The 20247-nt window shown below is 27.7% G+C and overlaps 1 protein-coding gene across 2 annotated transcripts in view; it reads left to right on the forward strand.

Annotated features, from left to right (window-relative positions):
• The window catches only part of LOC107445332 (alpha-1,3-mannosyl-glycoprotein 4-beta-N-acetylglucosaminyltransferase A), a 44508-nt gene extending 24620 nt beyond the window's left edge, over window positions 1-19888 (forward strand). For both annotated transcript variants that reach the window (XM_043052242.3, XM_043052241.3), the window contains 6 exons: window positions 4174-4294; window positions 4375-4505; window positions 6121-6228; window positions 9982-10175; window positions 15744-15993; window positions 18239-19888. In XM_043052242.3, the coding sequence (XP_042908176.1) occupies window positions 4174-4294; window positions 4375-4505; window positions 6121-6228; window positions 9982-10175; window positions 15744-15993; window positions 18239-18286 (852 nt within the window). In that variant the 3' untranslated portion in view covers window positions 18287-19888. The remainder of the gene's footprint in view (window positions 1-4173; window positions 4295-4374; window positions 4506-6120; window positions 6229-9981; window positions 10176-15743; window positions 15994-18238) is intronic.
• Window positions 19889-20247: the final 359 nt, after the last annotated feature.

Consider the following 20247-nt stretch of genomic DNA (forward strand, 5'->3'; position numbering starts at 1 on the left):
TTTTAAATGTACCTGCAAAAAAAAAAAAATCTGTATAACATAAATTAATGTGGCGAAATTTAAGTTTAAATGCTGAAAATAAAATAGACCATCGACAACTCCCTGTTTTGATAGTAAATAATGTTCATAATTATTTGACAAGTAAAGATCAAAAGTTTTTCTTTTTTTTAAATCCACATATATACATTATGTTTACTACAATCAAAAGATTAAATGGTAATAAGTTGATTTTTTGAGTTTTACATTTTATTTTTGGAATCTTTTCTGTTACCAATGTAGATAAATTTATATTGTATATAGGCAGCCTGTTTTATTTATTATTATAATATTTTCAACCTGGGGAGGATTTAATTTTCCCAGAACTACTAAAGTATGGCAGTGAGAAGTTATTCAAAATGGTGTATGACCTTGTAAATGAAGTCTGGGAGAATAAACAGATGCCAAACGAATGGAACAACGCAGTGATATGCCCAATTTTAAAACAGGGAAACCTACTGGACTGCAATAACTATAGAGGAATCTCCCTGCTTAACCTGACTTACAAAGTATTGATGAAAGTCATAGCTACAAGACTTAAGCCATTGATAGAGAGAGAAATTGGAGACTACCAGTGTGATTTTAGGCTGAATAGATCAACCATAGACCAGATATTTAGCATAAGAAATATCTTGGAAAAACTCAAGGAAATGAATGTAAATGTCTATCAGCTCTATGTTGATTTCAAGCAAGTGTATGATTCAATAAATAGAGAATTGATGCTACAGACCTTGCACGAATTTAATATCCGTCATAAATTAATCAGGTTAATTAAAATGACAACTTTATCTACTAAAGCGAAAGTAAAAGTACAAAACAAAATGTCCCAAGAATTTGATATTGTGACTGGATTGCGACATGGTGACATTCTATCGACCTTGTTGTTTAATGTATGCCTTGGAAAATTGATGCGTAACACAATATCAAATAGAGGTGGTACTATTTTTAATAGAACGAAACAACAAAGTTGCCGATGATGTAATGATGATAGCAAGAAGTAAAAATGCACTTGTTAACCTTTTTAAAGACTTAACCAAAGAAGCTAGTCTTTTTGGTTTAGAAATAAATATTGATAAGACCAAATACATGATAATGGATTGTAAGGGAGCAGATATGAACACAGAACTACAAGTTAATGAAATGACAAGATTTGAAAGAGTTAGAGAATTTTAGTACTTGGGTTCAGTTGTCACTGAAAATAATGATATTATGCCAGAGATTACGCAAAGACTAAATGCTGGAAATTGCCATTTTTTTGCACATTAGAGATTGCTAACATCAACAGTAATAACAAGGAAAGCAAAGCTTCTGGTTTATAAAACTATAATCAGACCAATCGTTATCTATCAATCAGAGACATGAACTCCAACCCAGAAACACGAAAAAATGTTGATTACCTGAGAAAAAAAATTCTTAGAGCTATTTTTGGATGTGTCAAAGAGGGTGATCTGTGGAGAAGGCGATACAATTTCGAAATTTCAGGACTATTTAAAGAAAAAGATATAATCAAGTATGTAAAGGCGAAGAGAATTCAATGACTAGAACACCTTGAGAGAGTGGAGGAAAACAGAGACACTAAGAAGATATTCAAGGGGTAGGGCCAAAGGAAAAAGGGAAGACTGGCCAAGAGATGGTTAGATGAGGTGGAGAAGGACCTTAAGATTTTAAAGGTCCGAAACTGGAAACAAAGAGCTAGAGACAGGTGACTTTGGAGAAAAATTGTTAGTGAGGCCATGGTTCAACATGGACTGTAATGCCAGGGAGTTAGTTAGTTTATAATATTTTCAAAATGACAAAAAATTATTTTCAGTGTATATTATTTTATTCGGCTCTGCAGTTTGTTACTAAACATATTTTTATTCTTACAGCCTCTTTATGTTAAAATAACTGATCAAAAGTATAGTTTTTTTCTTTATCTTCTCAGCACTTTTTCTATACCTATAATCACTTCTCATGGGAATATTCTTTGTGAATGATAAATACAAAAAGAGGGTGAATGGGAGTCAACATGAAATATAAAACAATGACTTAAAGTGAGAAACATAATAAAAAAGTAGTGTTGAAATTAAATAAATTTGCAAAAAGTATAAAAAAAATTATGTACTTACTGTAAAATTATTCAAAATGCGGTGAATAATAAGTTTTTGAGACTTGTAACAAATTGCTAGTTTATTTTCTGTAAATTAGTAGACGTTGAATACAGAAAGTTTCTCATTGTTTCAAAGGGTTTGAGACGACCTTCTGAAAATGTTGGCATTGGCTGTAGTTCCATTACACTGTCTTCATCGGCATCATTTATCATTTTCTATCAGTTTTTTGAACCATTTTATTTCATCTAACATCCTACCATAAGTTTCAGCATAACCAATTACTAATGCATAAAAATCAAACGTAATGTTTTAGGCTTTTATCCCGAATTGTAACAAATTCTATTTTTCTGCATCATTTACATCGGGAGTTACTGCTTTTCTTCTTAAAATGAAATAACTGAACGAAATTCTGAACGATAGACTTGATAATCCTTTAGTTCTAATGTTCTAAACAGGTATTATAAACATTATAAGGATAGCATTTGTGACATTGAAATAGTGCATGCTTTTTTTCAAGGTTTAGTCAGCTTAGTATTATTGACATGTACCTTTGAATAAATATAATAGCAGTATCTTATATGAGCTATTAATTTCATTATTTAATAGATGTGTAATCAGTAGAGCCCGGATTTTGATGACCTAAAAAACCCCAATTAATGCCCTTAAAAAGTGCAAAAAATGCCCTTAAAAAGTGCAAAAAATGCCCTTAAAAAGTGCGAAAAAGGGCCTTAAAATGCAAAAATTGCGCTAAAAATGCCTTAAATAAAGTAAAAATATTGAACTAAAACGATGTTTTACTGTTTAAAATTATTATGAGTCATTTCAAAATATATAAAGCAATGCAATACTTGTTCTGTTCATTAAAGTTTGAAAAATATGTTTTATATCCTAAAATAACAAAAAAAAGGAAAATATATTGACTCCAAAACATTTTCATTTTGTATAGAAACTTTAATAAATATAACAATTTCCATCTCATAATATTACTAAATATCAGAATTACATTGGATTATTAAATTTTTTTTCATATTTTGAAATGTAAACGAGCGTCTCCTGTCTGAAAGTAAATTTTTATACCTGAAAAGATGTTGCTTCACCTGTTAATATCCTAGAGATTTTCTTCACTGTTTGGAAGCCAGTGTGATAATAAAAAATGATAAAAAAAATAATAAAAATTGGAAAAAATTAACAAGAAATTTAAAAAATGTTTTAGGATGCAAAATAAGCCAAAAAATTTTATGAAAAATGCCCTATAAATCTAAAAAAATGCTCTAAAGGACAAAAAATGTCCAAAAATGCAAAAAAAAATTCAAATGTCATCAAAATCCGGGCCTTAGTAATCAGTGTTTTTTATTTTTTTTTAGTTTATATTGCTGTGGCCCTTTAGCTTAAAAGATTGAAAACTCCTACTTTAGCGTATGATCAGTGATGGCATTCAGTCGATATGCAACTTGAAAGCTGTAGTGCTGGGGATTTTATGAGCAATTTTAATAGCTAATAAAATTCCATTTTCTAATTTCTACAAGCAAATAGAAACTTATTTTTTCATTTATTCTAGAAGCGAAATTAATTAATAATTTTATTAGGACATTTTTATGACAACAGCATTTTAGACATATAGCCAAAAGTAGGCCATAAACCATTTCATCAAAATTTCCTTTGATTATCTTGGGGAATTGGCAAACCTTTTATCAAGAATTTCCTTTTATTATCTTGGATCTGTTTGACAAACATTTTGCAAAATGTTTGTCAATCAAATGTTCTAAAGTTTTATAAAGGGGTCTAAACTAATACATTTTGCTAATAATTCTTTTTTGCTCATTGCTTATGTATTTTCATTTATTATTCACATGATTATTTATTTTTTATAATTCACAAGTATTACAATTATACTGCTGATCATACATATTGTTATTTAATTTTTTAATGTACCAAAAATTACTAGTTGCCGACTATGTTACAAAGATGCAGGAGATTGTAGTATCTATCTGTTTTTTTGAAAATGCATCTTCGAGACATTCCTTGATAATTTATACTTCTGTTTCAGTTAGAGGATGATATATTATCAAAGCCTGCATATATTGATACAATGAAAAAATTTGCCTACAAGCAAATTAGTGAAAAAAGAGAGTGGATTATTCTTGATTTTTGTCAACTTGGCTTTATTGGTAAAAATACTTGTTCTTTCACATTATACTTAAAACTGTTATCATTATCACTATTAAAATATCCTGTTTTTATTTTATAGGAAAAATGTTTAAGTGTGTTGATCTATCAACACTTATCACATTTTTTGTTATCTTTCATAATGATAAACCAGTTGATTGGCTTTTGGATCATGTTGTACAAACCAAAGTGTGTCGTTTTGATAAAGATGCAGTAAGATATCTTTTTTTTTTGTTCTGAAATGTGTTTTGTTGAATATCTGTATGTAAGATGACTGCTATAAGTTTTCTTGAAGTTACCTATATGCTCTGTTTTTGGAATTGTGAAATTTGCAATTTTATCCCAGAATTAATTTTATTGGAAGCAGAGGACAGAAAATTTCGCACAAGAAGTTAATAGTTGTGTATTGTAAAAAAAATGAAACAGTGGTTGTGTGTGTTCGTCTTTAAAAGATGGCTACAATTTTTATGGCATTTCCCACTTTATCTTGTGAGATTCAACTTCTAGCTCTCTTTTTGAAGGCATAATTTTATTATTTATCTGTTGAAATGGCTGGAAAAAGGGATATTTCTTTTACATTCTCAGTTGAGAGAGATGAAAATGTTGTTAAAGGTGGTCATGTGGACAGGAAATATTTCACGGGAAATAATTAGAAATGTAAATGCAAATTAAAATAAAAAAATTTCTGAAATTAAACAAAAATTTAAGTAAATTTATAAAATATAATAATACATACTATCCAATTTGTAGGCTTTCAGCGAAAGTTTATTAGGAGTAAAATAGAGCAAAAAAAACTTTTTTATAATTAAAATAAAATAATTTTTTTGTTTAAATTTCACAAGAACTCAAAGACTGCCATACTAGTCCTATTTATGCAAGGTACTTTTTTTATTAACTAAGATAATTATTATAAAATATTAAGGGGAACAGTGTAATATAGATCTGAAAAAATATATCAAACTAAAAACAAAATATTATAGAGAATACCGTAACATAATGATTTAATAATCTACTACAAAAACATATGAGTGTGAGAGTGTTGGTACGTCTAATAAGTTAAGAATTCATAAACTAAATTTTAGTTATTAATAAGGCTTGGATATTAATATTCATATCATTAATTACAATTCGAATCTTTAATTTTATTTGTTTATTAGTTATTATGTTTGTTTTAATTATTATTTTATAGAATTTTAAACATAATCAAGATCAGATACCTGGTATGGTAGACTTATACTGTAGGCCAGTTGGACGATATTGGTGGGTTAGTTTCAACCCATAAGTCATACTTTGGAAACAAAAAATTTTACCAGCTGACAACTTTGTTGAAATGTAAAATAAATTGCATATTGAAATATTTTTTTAAATATTATTTGATCTTGGGTTCATAATTCATTTTAGTTTATGTAGGCTACTTGAAAACTTCATTAAAAGTAAGTTTTAATGGCACTAATACAATATTTCCGTCAACTTTCAAGTGTGGAAGACAAGAATTAAAAAATAAGTATTATCAAAGGCCAATGGTCCAAGATACAACATTATGTTGTACTTTTAACCGTATTTTTCTACCTTTAAAAAAGTACTTTTTTCCTGAAGTTTATGGCAAATTTTTTTTAAATAGACAAACGTATTAAGCATTTCTCACAAGATTTTTAAGATAATTGAATTATTACATTGTGCACAAAAAATTAAAAGACAAAACTTGCACCCTAAGTACAGATTTCTCCTTTTATTTAGCGGCACTCTGTATATAATTTTAAAATAAAAAGTGTACTTTCTTTAATATGTTGCCTTATTTTAGCTTACAATAATGATTCTTATTTTTCAGAAAGATTGTAAGAAAAGAAAAGACCAAGTTTGGCTTCATTTCAAGCCATCATTGTTTCAACATGTTGGGACACACTCCTCTTTGAAAGGAAAAGTTCAAAAATTGAAGGTGAATTATTTCTCGTGTTAGAACTAAATCTAAGCAAATTATTATGAATAAATTAATTTTCATTCCAGTAGTGCAATTTTTTAAAAAAAAATTTCGCAGTTTGAGGGCATTTCGAAACTTAAGGCACCATTTGAAAATAATTAATTTTTCAAAACTCTTTAATTATTAATAGATTTTACTCTTTCATTTTAAGAAAAAACTTTTGGAGCACATTTAAAATCTTCTTCATATGAGTTTCCCCTATCTCAAATTTTTTTAAAAATTGCATAAGATATGAGTATTTAATCCTTTAAGTATTTAATCCTTAAAGTAAATAATCCTTTCATTCTGTGCATACGCAGAAAACATTAAAAAAAAAAATCATAATTTTGTTTAAAATTGTATTTGGTAACTTATGAAAAGAAGTCAGATTTAAATATCTTGAAAATGTAAAAAGTTTCAAGCAAATTTCTTAGTAGATTTTGTAATTTTTTATTGAAAGATCTAAGTGATAAAGGGTTTTCAACAAATTTCATTTTGCATAATATAGTAAAATTTAATACCAAATGATAATTCCTAAAAATAATAGCCCATACAACAAAATACGTTCGTATTAGGAAATAGAGCATGTGAAATAAAACATAATTTAATAGGGGATGGTCTTACATAATACTGATAATTTTTAATAAAATTTGTTTTATAGGACAAAATAAAATTTGTGGAAAACCCCTCACTATTCTAAGTTTTCTTTCCAAATTTAAAAACACGACCTAAAAAATTGCTTGAAACTTCTTACATTTTCAAGATATTTAAATCGCCTTTTTTTTTTCATTTTCTATAAGTTACCAAATGCGATTCAGAGCAAAATTATGAAGAAAAAAATTTAAGTGTTTTCTGCTTATATGCAGTATAAAAGTATGACTAAATGCTCATATCTTGCACAATATTTAATGAATTTTTTATTCAAACTTTAAAATGATAATTTTGTTATTAATTAAAAATTACGCTAAAAATGTGTTATTTTATTGAAGTTATAGTAAGGAAACAGAAGGAAAAAAATCAATTATAGTAAGAAAACGGAAGGGTAAAAAATCATCGTTTTTAATGAAAATGTCCATATTTCTATGAATATTTGAGCTAGCTTTATGAAATTTTTTGCAGCATATTACATATGATAATTGGAGTACTAGCAAGTTACTAGCTTATTGCCGTATTTTTTAGCATAGGAAGGTCAAAAGCACTATTTTCATTTGTAATTTATTCCCGCTTCTTCAAACCTCTGTGAGTTTTATATTTATTGATAAGCTTTAAACTTTATTACTCACTTGACCTAAACATTTCTAAAATTTAAAATTAATTCTCATAGTATTTCTTTTAAAATATGAAAACATGGATGCGGAAAAAATTAATCCCAGAGTATTTCTTAAGTATGAAAATTGAAAATATTCTTGTCCAAAATTCTTTGTTATTGTGACTAATAATTTTTGTTCTTTAATTTAAATACACCTTGATAAAGTGCGGGAATTTTGTTTAGTGCTTTCAGCCATGATTCTAATTTCCATGGTACAAGTATTGATAAGTAAATATGAATTTGTAAATATTAGTAATACATTATTAATACTTATAGGCATGAAACCATCTGAGCATTTTATAAATTTTGAGAAATACAAGAAATGTTAACATTTCTATGCCTTATATAATTAGTATAATATAAGAAGTAATTATTTAAATTATACTTTTGTGTTAACATATTTTCCTGGTTACAAAACTTGTCATCTCTGTAAAATAAAATCTTCGGGGAAAACTGATTTTCTACCACCATAAACCAAAATAAAATGGAAAGCAGAACCTTTTTTGGTTTAAGGGGCATGTTTGTTTGTGATAGAATTTTGTTGTGCTTTTGTGTGGGAAGTGTGTTTAGAAGCTCAATATAACATGTGAAAGAAGGAGGCTATAGTCTGTCTTTGAAAAGAAAGTCTCACGCCACAGAGGTATATTTAATGTAGGTACTGGGCTTTCAGGATTATAAATGTACAACAATGCTTAGTTTAACTAAATATTTTTTAACAAAAATTCAGAAAATATGACCTTTAACTGTATGTTTAACTACTTCAAGTTCTAGAAATGATGGACTTGAGAAAAAGAAAAACATAAAAAATCTCTTGCATCTTGTTCCTCATCTTTGTTACCCCTGTACCAAGCTGATACCAAGATATTTTGGTAAAAAGAAATTCGCCATTTGTTAGTATGCCAATTAGGTCCAAAATGTTTTGTTGAAGATTTTCAGAGGCTTCACCATTATACCCAGAACCAATGCCTCAAGCTTGCTGTTTCTAGTATTTTTCTTGCTCTTCTTTGCAACCAACTTTCTGATTCTTACATCATAGTACATACCTAAAAAGTAAAAGTAAATGATGGTATACAACTATGACTTTATTTTTGTGACGTAGAATCTCACTTTTCATCTAGATTTATTAGGGGACACATCTTCTTCAAATTTCTCCATTGTCAAAAAAAAAAAAAAAAAAAAAAGGCCAACTCATTTAGAAACTTAGTGTGCACAGTCACAAGCAAAGACAGAACAACAGTTATCAATAAGTATCAACCACATGAATTTAGCTAGCCTTTACTGGGAGCTGGATCAAAATTAGCATTTAATGGATATGGAGATGACTGGTTTTGAAACTCACTAACTTAGCAATTAAGATAGTTTGGTATTACAGCTTGACTTTCAAACAGATATAAAGCATAAGTTTTGGAAAGAGGTTTAAATCTTTTTTTGTTTTTAGTTGGTGTACTTACTTAAAACTTAAAATGTAAAAAAAAAAGTCATTTTCAATGGTTAGGAGGATGCCTGATTGCAGCTAGAAAACATAATTGTTAATGGTATCGATCTAGTATATATTTTTCGATCTTTTTTACTATTAGTGTAATAATTTCAATTTCGGCTATCAACTTGGTGCATTTTTATCGTGAATCCATTTAAGTAAAATGTTGAGTAATATAAAATATTTTTATAACTGTCATTGGGTCTCAAAATATTAAAGAGCATGAAATTTGTAATATGAAACATTTACCCATTGGTTTTTGTAATTATATTTTAATATAAATAATAGAGGAACCTAACCTTAATTTTCTCTAAATTTTTCTTTTATCAGTGCAACATCATTTTAAAGTAAGTTAGTAACCAAACTGAAAGTAGTTAGTAGTTGAAAAAATAAAAAATAAATAATTTATCTCTGTATTATTTAAGAGCCATTATCTAAAGAAAAATTAATGTTTAAAGTTTTTTAATATTTTGAAGAGTTTTCTACTGAAGCAAGTATTGTAAAAGAAGTGACAAAAAAAGTTGGACTTCTTTCAAAAATTTGTACTTGCTTAATTTTTATACTTATTGTTGTATTCTTTGACATATTTTTTTAAAAAAGTGCTTTTTTTTGTTAAAAAAATCAGCATGAATACTACAATTGCTAGAGTCCACCCATAAAACCATGGCAAATATTTTGAAGGTACAAAAAATTTTTAAATTTGAAATTTTTTTTCTCTCATTTTGAATTTTTCTAACGTTTTCAAACCATTTAAAATAAGCAAGAAGTTAAGTTTGACTGCCACTGTTAACTGCTAAAATGACTTAAACTGTATAAGAGTTCAAAAATATGAATTTAGACAATTGAATTTCCTGTGAATGAAAAAATAATGTTAAATCTAAGAATAATTAAAAATGGTAAAGTCTGTTTATTTTTACAAGGTATAAAAATGATTTTGTTTATGCAGGATAAGCAATTCGGAAAGCTGTCTCTTCATCATCCACATCAGAATCCGGAAGCAGAAGTCAAGACAACATTAAAATCTTATAAAGGTTATACAGCAGCCCGAGCTTACAAAGGCGATACCTTTTTTTGGAGCTTACTTCCACAACCTGGCGATATTTTAGCATTTCATTTTCGTAGTCCAATAACAATTGAAAGGTTCTCACATTATATTTAAATACATTATATTTTGTTTATTTCACCATGGTTTTCATAAACAATTTGTCTAAACAATTAATTACTTTTTAAACAACATTGATCTTTTTAAGTTTTTTTGTAAGGAAAAGAAACTTTTAAAATTTTTGTGCAGGTATATTTCATTTAATTTTATGAGAATGTTTCATTTTAACTGATAGCAAGTTTAAGCTTAACATAAATAATTTCTTGACCTATTACAGCAACAGAACATATTTTGCTTGCTTTCAATTCAATTTCATTCTGACCACTTATGTCCTCTTCTTCCCCAGTCTCTTAGTATTTAGAAATCATCTTTTTCATTTTTTCTTTAATATAACATTAATACAACATTTAATACTGCTTGGAATATTTTTATGCAGTAACTACAGGCTATTTAAACTGTGTTATTGTCTTTATTTCATGCATGAGAAGTGCCATCTATTGGTTGAAATGTGAATCAATTTTGTTGCAAATTTCTTCTTCCAACTATCCATATAGCATATCTACCAAATTTCTCAACATCTGTCTTTTAAAAAGGACACTATGTTGGTCTAAATGGGGTAATTTTGATTATAACCACCATGTATTAAATATGAATAATCCTAAGAAATTGAAGCAGAAAGATGTACTTGATAACATAAAAACTTCATTAGCTTCAAAAAAATGTGAAGATAGTAATAAAAGTCTATGTGTTTCAAGTCCTCAAAAATAGGCACCTATTCACAAGACTTGCCAGGCGTGAATGAGGAAAGTCAAAAGATATTTGAAACAGGAAACGTGAAGTTGCCATCAAAAGATGAAAAATAAAGGTGAAAAAAGAAAACTAGAAAAACTGTGGTGGTAATCAAGAGTAAAACAGGAAAGGAAAAATAAGTAAGGGTGAACAAAAACTGCAATGGATGAGAGAGGCAAAGCAAAAGCATTTCTACACACTATGAAGAGGTGGTGAGGAAATCATATTGTTAATGAGGGAATCTGCATTCATATGAATGAAACTTGCACACTGCCTGGTTAATATTATTGTTGAAATCAATAATGCCCAAGTCAAGAGTTTTCAAAAATATTTCATAAATTGACATTAATTATATCAACTGGACATAATTCTTGAACTCACATCATAATGTGTTAGGAAAGAAGAATGTGATAAGATGAAGTGTAAGATGTGCATGAAGTGTGATAAGATGGCAAAAAAATAATTCTTTAAAAGATAATCAAAACATAGCACATGCATCCATCGGTACAATGACAAAAAAAAAAACAAAGATACTCAAGATTAATATTCAGAAAGTGCAGAAAGATTATTTCTTAATTAGCAAAATATTTATGCAACTCGATAGCGACGTTCCACAACTACATTATTTTTAGTGTCATAGATTATATTTTTTAAAGAGGCTAAAACTGGTATGATAATGGGCCAATGGGTATATATCAGAGTGTTGGCAATTTGGATATAAAGTTAACCAAAAAATATAGGTATTTAATTATTCTTCATACATTCTCTTATATATACTGTAATTTAATTATTTTGTAAATATTTGTACCTACTCATAGATGCTATATAGTTTGCCATTAATCAAAATTACCTGAACACATCATATTTATAAAAAAGTAATTATTAAGCAAAAAATATAAATTCAATATTAGTGAAACATATTTTAGATTAGACTGGTAAAAAGAAAGCTTTCTTTATCAGTATTGAACTTTTGTTTTAGAATAAACATGATAATCAGTAGTTCTAGGAAATTAACGGCTTTTAATTACTGTATATTTTTATATGTAAGTCGATCCGTATATTAGCCAAAGAGTACTCTCTTTATTTGAAAATTCAACTAAAATTTAAAACTAACTTACAAGCCAACATAACAAAAATAAAGCATGCTGCTCTTGGAAGCAAAAATTTACCTCATTTCTTGTACTAATGGTTGTACAGTGGGTAAAAGAATCACAGACCTTCGTAATTAGAAGTTTAAAAACTAACAGTATTCCTTTCAAGTTCTCCTTGTATTTCTTTTTCAATTTTTATATTAATGCATTTCTTTTTCAACTATTATTTTTTGATTAGTAAATACATTTAGTGACATTTACTGATTATCACTAATGCTCAACAAAAAAAGAAGTATTTCTTTTGGCAATTTCTCCATGGAATTTTTTTAATTTAGTGGATCCGGTTGTAAGTGGACCTCCACCCAACTTTAGCTTTCAAAAAGTTTCTAAAAACTCTTAACTTATTTCGGAAATCTTTGGTAAGTATAAAACAAGGGAATGGCAAAATTTCTGTTCTTTTATAGCTTTTAAGACTGGGTAGAAATCAGCAATTGTGGTGAAAATTTCAAATTTTTTTTATTGTCCATATTTAAACTTTACAACTTAAAATTAACTTTTCAAAATGCTTTAAAGTTTTTATCTCTGATTTTTTGAAATGAAGTTACAGTTGTCTTTTCATATGCTGACAAACAAAAAATGAAGTAAACTCACTAGAATGAAATAAAAGAGTACTTCTCCAAACTTGCATGCTTCGAGTTCATTCATACGTACTAAAGAGTATGTATACGCACTAATACAGAGTACCGAATTGAGATAACAACCATGTGATCTTGAACCTCTAAAGTCAGATGAGTTAGTTTTATATATGATACCTAGTCATGCGAAGGGTGATTTGCATGAACCCGTATAAATGATACTATCCGAAAGGAAATAATCTTATTAAAAGTAAGCTCACATATCCTTTATCTAAAATATTTAGAAATAAGTTATTTTGTCGAAAGAAGAGAAGAAGTAAAAGATAATATGAACGTAAGTAAAAAGGTGTAAGAAAATATGAAAAAAAAAGATTGTGAAGAAATGAAATCTCTTCACCTCATGAATGTTAGTGGAAAAAGAATAAATAAAAATTTTAATATGTTTTTATTTAAATTTTTACTTAAAGGATCCTAATGGAAAAGTAATTTCTATACAATCTTCTGAATATTTCATTAAAAAAAGTTTGAGAAATATTAATTAAAAAATGTTTCTTTGATCTTTCATGCTGTATTTTTCTTAAAATTGCCCTTCTGCTTGTCACTCTTCTGAGTAAGAGAAAAACGTTTTATTTTTGAAGAAAAACTGGGCACTCAAATATTGCTGCCCCACCTCTCAATTCCAAGCAACACCTGATGTTGGTCAGAAAAAGCTCTTAAAGGTGAAGACAATGCACATATAAAAGTTATGCATTGCAAATTTTTTGGGTAATTAAAAGTAGTGCTTGTGTATTGTAGGCCGACACCATTAAATTACATTACTTTTCTTACAGTATAAAAAAACATGACTTTTATTTAGTTTTTTTTCTTCTTTATTACATATATTACAGAAATATGAGAAAATTGTAATATATATCTTTCTAAGTGCTTGACATCCCTCAAAAATTATTGGTCAATTTTGATGGGAAGCATATTTTCAATATTTTTTCCAAAAAATAGGGCAAAATGATGCGATATAGTTTTCAACCAAATATCTTAGTACAGTGAAACCTGTGTATAACGATACTGTCTATAACGATAAACCTGTCTATAGCGATATTTCCTTGAGGTTCCGGTGAAATTCCTATTTACTCAATGTATTTTTAACCTGTTTATAGCGATAACCACTTTTCAGTTAAACATGTCTACAACGATAATATTTCCTCTTTTGATAGTTGATAGTTCCATTCCGATTTTTCTACCGTTGGAAAACGACTCACCATCAAGCTTAAATGTGAGATAACAAAATGTTTTTTTTTTTTCATCTCCTTTGTATGTAATATTTTTTCGTTGTTTGAGAAAAAATGCCACTTTTAGGGGAAATTAGAGCAGTAGAAATGGGTGAAGAGGTATTGTAGGAGGGAGAGAGCTTCGTCAGAAATGCTGATGAAACTGGCTTATTTTATCAGCTCATGCCAGATAAAACAATGGCATTTAAGGGAGAAAATTGTAAAGGCGGTAAAAAATCAAAACAGAGGTTAACTGTTCTACTTTGTGCAAACAGTACTGGAACCGATAAACTGAAGTCGTTCGTTATAGGCAAATACGCTAAACCTAGATGTTTTAAGAATGTGACAAGTTTACCAGTTGACTACAAGGCAAACAAAAGAGCCTGGATGACAGAAGAAATATTTAACAACTGGCTGCTTGATGTGGATAAGGAGATGAAAAGAAAGAAGAAAAAAATAGCTCTCTTTGTTGACAACTGCACTCCTCACAACAATCCTCCAAGTTTGAAAAATATAAAATTGTTTTATTTTCCCCCAAATTGCACGTCAATTCTACAGCCATTAGATTTGGGAATAATAAAATGTTTCAAAGGATACTATCGAAAAAGATTAGTTCAGAACGTTGTTTATAATCTGGATAATAAACTCCCAAATCCTTGTGCAGTTGATGTAAAAAATGCATGTGATTGGATTTCCAGAGGGTGGAATTCATTGACTCAATCCACCATCCAAAATTGTTGGAAGAAAGCTTCTTTCTTTGAGGATAAAAGCAACGGAAACGCAGAAACTGAGCTTACTGAAATCACTGATGAAGAAGAAAAATGTGTGGCAGGCTTAAATTCGATTGTCAGTGATTTCCAAAGATCATCTAATACATCATTTCTATTTAACGCAGATGAATTTTTAAATTTAGATAATGATGTGTTGGTTTTCAGTGGTGCAAGTGATGAAGAGATTTTAGCAGAAGTTATCCCGGGTGATCAAAGTGATGAGGAAGAAGCAGCTGACTGTTCTCAAAACAGGACTCAAATTTCACCCGAGAATGCCATATTGCTAATTAACACTTTGCAATATTTTGTTGCAACATTACCAAATGTAACTGATGTTCATTTGAATTCATTAGGTGGACTGAAATCTATGTGCATGGAAATGGCAATTGCTTCCAAAAATAAGCAAACAAAACTAACCGATTATTTATCTAAATAATTTCTGTTTTGATTCATAAAATTGTAAGTAAATTTTTCTTGTGTGCTGTTTCATAATTCTAAGTAAAATTTTCATTTGGAGCCTATAAAAGAAGTTTAATTTATCATTAGTTTTAAACGTATACTTTTAAATTTCAAACCTGTCTATAACGATAACCTGCCTATAACAATATTTTATTTAGGTCCCTACAGTATCGTTATAGACAGGTTTTACTGTATAAAGAATGATAATAAGCTAATTTTGGAAAAGGAGGGGAATATGTCTTGAGGGTTTAAAAAAACTTTTAACTTGTGACAAAAATGTTGCATATATAAAGGAAATTTTTTTTTAAAGAAAAGTTGAGAATTCTTAAATTGTCAGACATTTGCTTTCTCTCAATTGAAGGATCGCTTGTTAGTTATGGCATAAATAATTTAAAATGTTAATTTTATTTAAACTATAATTGAACGATATTATAATTGACTATATGAAGGCAATATTTTTTTTAAAGCTATAATTTTAATTAAATTTTTTGTCCAACATATGTCTTATTTCACATGCCTTTTTTATGTTTTAGAAAATGTTCTTTAAACTAATATTCTTTTAATTTTCCGCAATTTATAATTTCCATTCATTCTTAGATTTCTATTCAGAAGTGGGAATGCTGAACATCCTGATGACAAATTTTTAAATACTACTGTTGAAGTTTTACCAGTATCATATTCTGATGATCAGCATTATACCAAAACTGCAGATGGTTATTTAATTGTTGGAAGTTTTAAAGAACCATCTGGTATCGCGGAGGGTAATGTAAGTACTTCAGTTGGTCCTGTTAAAATTATGAGGCTTTATGTGCACAGTGAAAGTGAGAGATGGGCCATTTTAAGTGAAGTAAGTATTTTTTTTTTACTTTCCAATTTTTAATTGCAATATTATTTGTTTTCTACTTTAATATATTGTAGTAGTTATTGCATTTTATGACTAATGTATTTTACTACCAATTTGATACAAAATTTTAGAAAAATATAACAAAACCCTCAAATTCAAATATTTATTTGTACTCTGTTTCTAAAAGTAATATTTGTATACAAACAATGCCAAAAACTTTTAAAAAAAATACATCAATATTTTCATTTTATATTAATTAAAATTTATATGGTATTTGCAAGAAGTCTACCAAAATCATTGAAATCATGAAAAAATTACATATTTGAAACAAAATCATGACATTCCTGCAAAGATTACAATTTTGCTAATGATTTCACGAAATTTTTGTTTTCATTCGCTTCAAGAAATTCAAAATCAATTTATTCAAATTGAAAACTTGTGTGTTGTATTAATATCGTGTGCATAATATTAAAAATGTAAAAGTTGTGTAAAAATGGCCCAAAAAACGATAACAGTTGGAAAAAACGTTGTTTTACAACTATGTTCTTGTTGACAGATTGTATCAAAAAGCTATTGAATTCAAAATTTCCTTGTTATAAGAATATAGTTTTAAAGACATCACAATTTGAAAAACCATGTGGAAATGTCTAAGAAAACTATATATTTTTGAAAAAATAATCTGAAATTGACACTAGTATGCACTAGGGACTCGTTGCAAATCAAGCAGGCCAAAAAGTTATAACTTAAATTTAAAATATGTGTGTCATAATAACATTGTATTAAAAAATAATATATCGAAATTTGAATATATAATAGATGGGTGCCAAAAAAAAAACAATTAGAAATAGACAGGGATTTACAATGGAATCTTCAGGCATCAAGCCTGTCAAAAAGTGATCATTTAAGTTCTTGATTATAGAACATAATAACGCAGACTCAAAATTTCTGAGTCATAGCATCGTATTAAATGTGTAAATGGTCTATGGAATTGCTGTGATTCTGGCGCCTCAAAAAGGGATTACTTATATTCGCGTAATAATAGCATTTTGAAAATAGAGGCATCTGAAGAAAAAAAAACATGAGGAAAGGGCTGAAAAATGATAAATAACCACAATAAAAATAATCAGAAAAAATGGAATTAAAAAGTGTGAATTTAAATTTTGAAATTTGTGTATCATATTAACACTATATTAAACTTACATTATATTACATTCTATTTGGTCATACTCAGTTAACAGGTTAAATTTAGACAAGGGAAGTAGAATAATCAGTGAAGACTAAAGTTAAATCCCATTAAAAATTAGATTGGAATTGAGGGTAAATATATAAATGGTTTTAAAGGGTCTATTACTATTATTTCCCATTTTTTAATTTTTTTTTCTACATAGCAGCAATTGCTAATTATTTGTGTTTCGTAACTCACTTACTCATTGCAATGGAAACGATTTTTAAAAAACTTAAAAAATGTCTGAATGATTCAATCTTTGAAATTACAATAGTACTAAAAATTTGGCATTAAAATTTTTGAGTGCTTTTTAAGACATATTTTGAAAATTTTCAACCTTAAACTTTACAATGCACCTTTACAACAATTGTGTTTTAACTGAACAATTTTATTTTTCACATCAAAACAACTATTCAGCATAGAAAACTAACTACAGTCAGTAGCTTAAATGTTCACTTTATTGCACTTACAACATGATGCCTTTTTGATAAATCAATAGCAATTTGGAACAGTTTTTTTGCATTACTCAAAAATTCACTTTTCTGAGTTACAACACTATTGTTGCATGTTATTATTATTGACAAACTATGTTTAAATCTTATACTTTATTTATTTAAATATGTAAAAACATTCTTTTTCTAAAAAAATGTTATACAATAATTTCATCTTGCAAGGTTTGCATAGCGAAATATAGCAGTTCATGTTTATTTGCACTTTAACTCTAAATTGTAATAAAAAAATTTAACATTTCTAGTTTTAATTTAATGTTCATTGAGGGCTCCATTTGTCGTGTGACACAGATCCAACCTGTAGACAATCTCTCCTATATTTTAACCAGCATGATTTTCAGTGATGCCAGTAACAATTCAACTATGTTACATTCGTAGACATAAAGCACATAGATTAGCTCATGCAAAACCCTGAAGGAAAAAGAAATTGTATGGGCTGAAGAAAACTGCTATCTTTCTTTATGTATTTAGGAAATTTTTTCTTCAATAAAAATGTGAAATATATTTGTTACAGATTCACATCCAGCCTGTAGAAAGCAAATTAGGTATTTTTGGACGGTGACAGAAAAATATAGCTCTGTTGCCTATTTTGCTACATGAGCTGTTTACAATTTGTTCCTTATTGACGTGCCTTAATGTGAGAACTCTAGAAAAACTCTTAACAGTTTCAAAGAAGAAGTGATAACACACATACAGAATGCATATTTGAAATTTAAGATAGTGCACTGTATTCTTTATTTATAGTGATAAATATTGTTTTCATGTTTTTCTTTACATTTCATAAATGTAAAGGTTAAGGTAAAAAGTTTATAAATCAACAATAGTACTGTTTGCTATAAATCACAATATAAAATAGCAGATAAAAAAAAATCTCATACTTTAATTTAAAAAGTATATTTCCTATTTTAGTGTTATTTTTTTTAATGTGATGTAATTTATAAGTTTTTTTGTATACTATTATATTCACTATAAAATACCAATGTATTACATAGTTGACAAATATGTATCAAATAAGTTTTTATTATATTTTTATGTGACTGCTAGATTAATTATATTTGATATTTTTGTTACTTTATGTTTTGATTTTTCTAAATGTGTGTTGCTTAACAGTGCAAGAGTATTGTAAAGTTATCAGAATTGTTTATCTAATAGCATGAAATTATATGTACTGCTTTAGTTTCAAATAGTGTCATATATTCACTTAAATTTTTTTTTCTTTTCTGCTTTTATTTTTAATGAGATTATTCTGCAAGTTTTAAGCTAATATCAAGGCATTTTAAGTTTAAAAGTATTAAGCATGTTACTGTAAAATAAGCAGCTCAAAGCAAACCTTTTTTTTAAAATTAATATAACTTATTATTCATACTTGAAAGTTTGAAAGAAAAATTTTTTATTTTCCCAGAGTAAAAGCATTTTGGAAATGACCTATTTTTTATCTTAAAAAAATAACAAGTGTTAAATACCTAAATAGTATTTTATTTACAGATCAGTTCTTAATATTATTCTGTTTCCAGGAAATATTGTTGTTGACTACTCGCAGTTTTGCAAGTTTGCTGTTACTATATATGCTGTCTGATTTTTTTTTTTTTTTTAATTGTCAGACAGTTATTTTCTAAGGTGCTTTTAAGTTACAGGATCAGGAATTAATAATTGTTCTGTAATAAAATTATTTACATCTTATTCTTTTCAGTTTTTCATTTGTTAGATTCTCATGAAGTCAAAATCTTTTGTGAAATAATAGACAAATTGTTTTTCAAACAGTTTTAATTTATTGTTTTCTATTTTTTTAAAAACTTTTTATATGTAATAACTATCAAATGAGAGTAGTAGCTTTTAATATTTGACATGGTCTGTTACTAAAATTTATAAATAAAAAAAATGATTTCATGTTTTCTTACTCTCAATGTTAATGATGTAGAATAGCATTTTTTTTTGTTTGTTTTGTTTTTAAGTTTTTCTTGAACAATTTTTTATCGCACATAAATCAGTTTTGATTACAAGCTAATTACATCACAAATAATGTCTGATCTAAAAAGTTTTAGAGAATCAGTATGCACTAAAGTGTTATATGCATGTTATAATAATCTTATCCTGAAATTCATTTGATCTTATGTACTTTTTTAAACTCAAGTGCCTTTTAAAAATAAAAAATAGTTTGTTGCAACTCTTGGACTTATTAATAATTTTTCTTTTCACAAAATCTTTAAAGGTGACCATTATTTTTGTTTTTATGAACTGCCAGATGTAGAAAGAAGTGAGAGTCCTATAAACTAAGTAACGAATCACAGAATGTTATCGAGTTTTGTCTTAGAAATCATTAAAATATAATCAAGTAATATATAAAGTAAATAATTATCCAATGTTCAAAATTTGTTTCTTCATTTATCTGATGAAAGGAAAAAGAAATTAGGGCGTGAGTTATTATATTAATGAAATATTAGGTTTTAAATAGAAGTGTACCTGGTCCTAAAAACTTGATATAGTGATCAGATTTTTACTACTGGTTCGAGACTTTTACTTTTC

Source organism: Parasteatoda tepidariorum, chromosome 11 (genome assembly GCF_982258835.1).
Source record: "Parasteatoda tepidariorum strain Cologne lab strain chromosome 11, Ptep-v5.0, whole genome shotgun sequence".
Classification (NCBI taxonomy): Eukaryota; Metazoa; Arthropoda; class Arachnida; order Araneae; family Theridiidae; genus Parasteatoda; species Parasteatoda tepidariorum.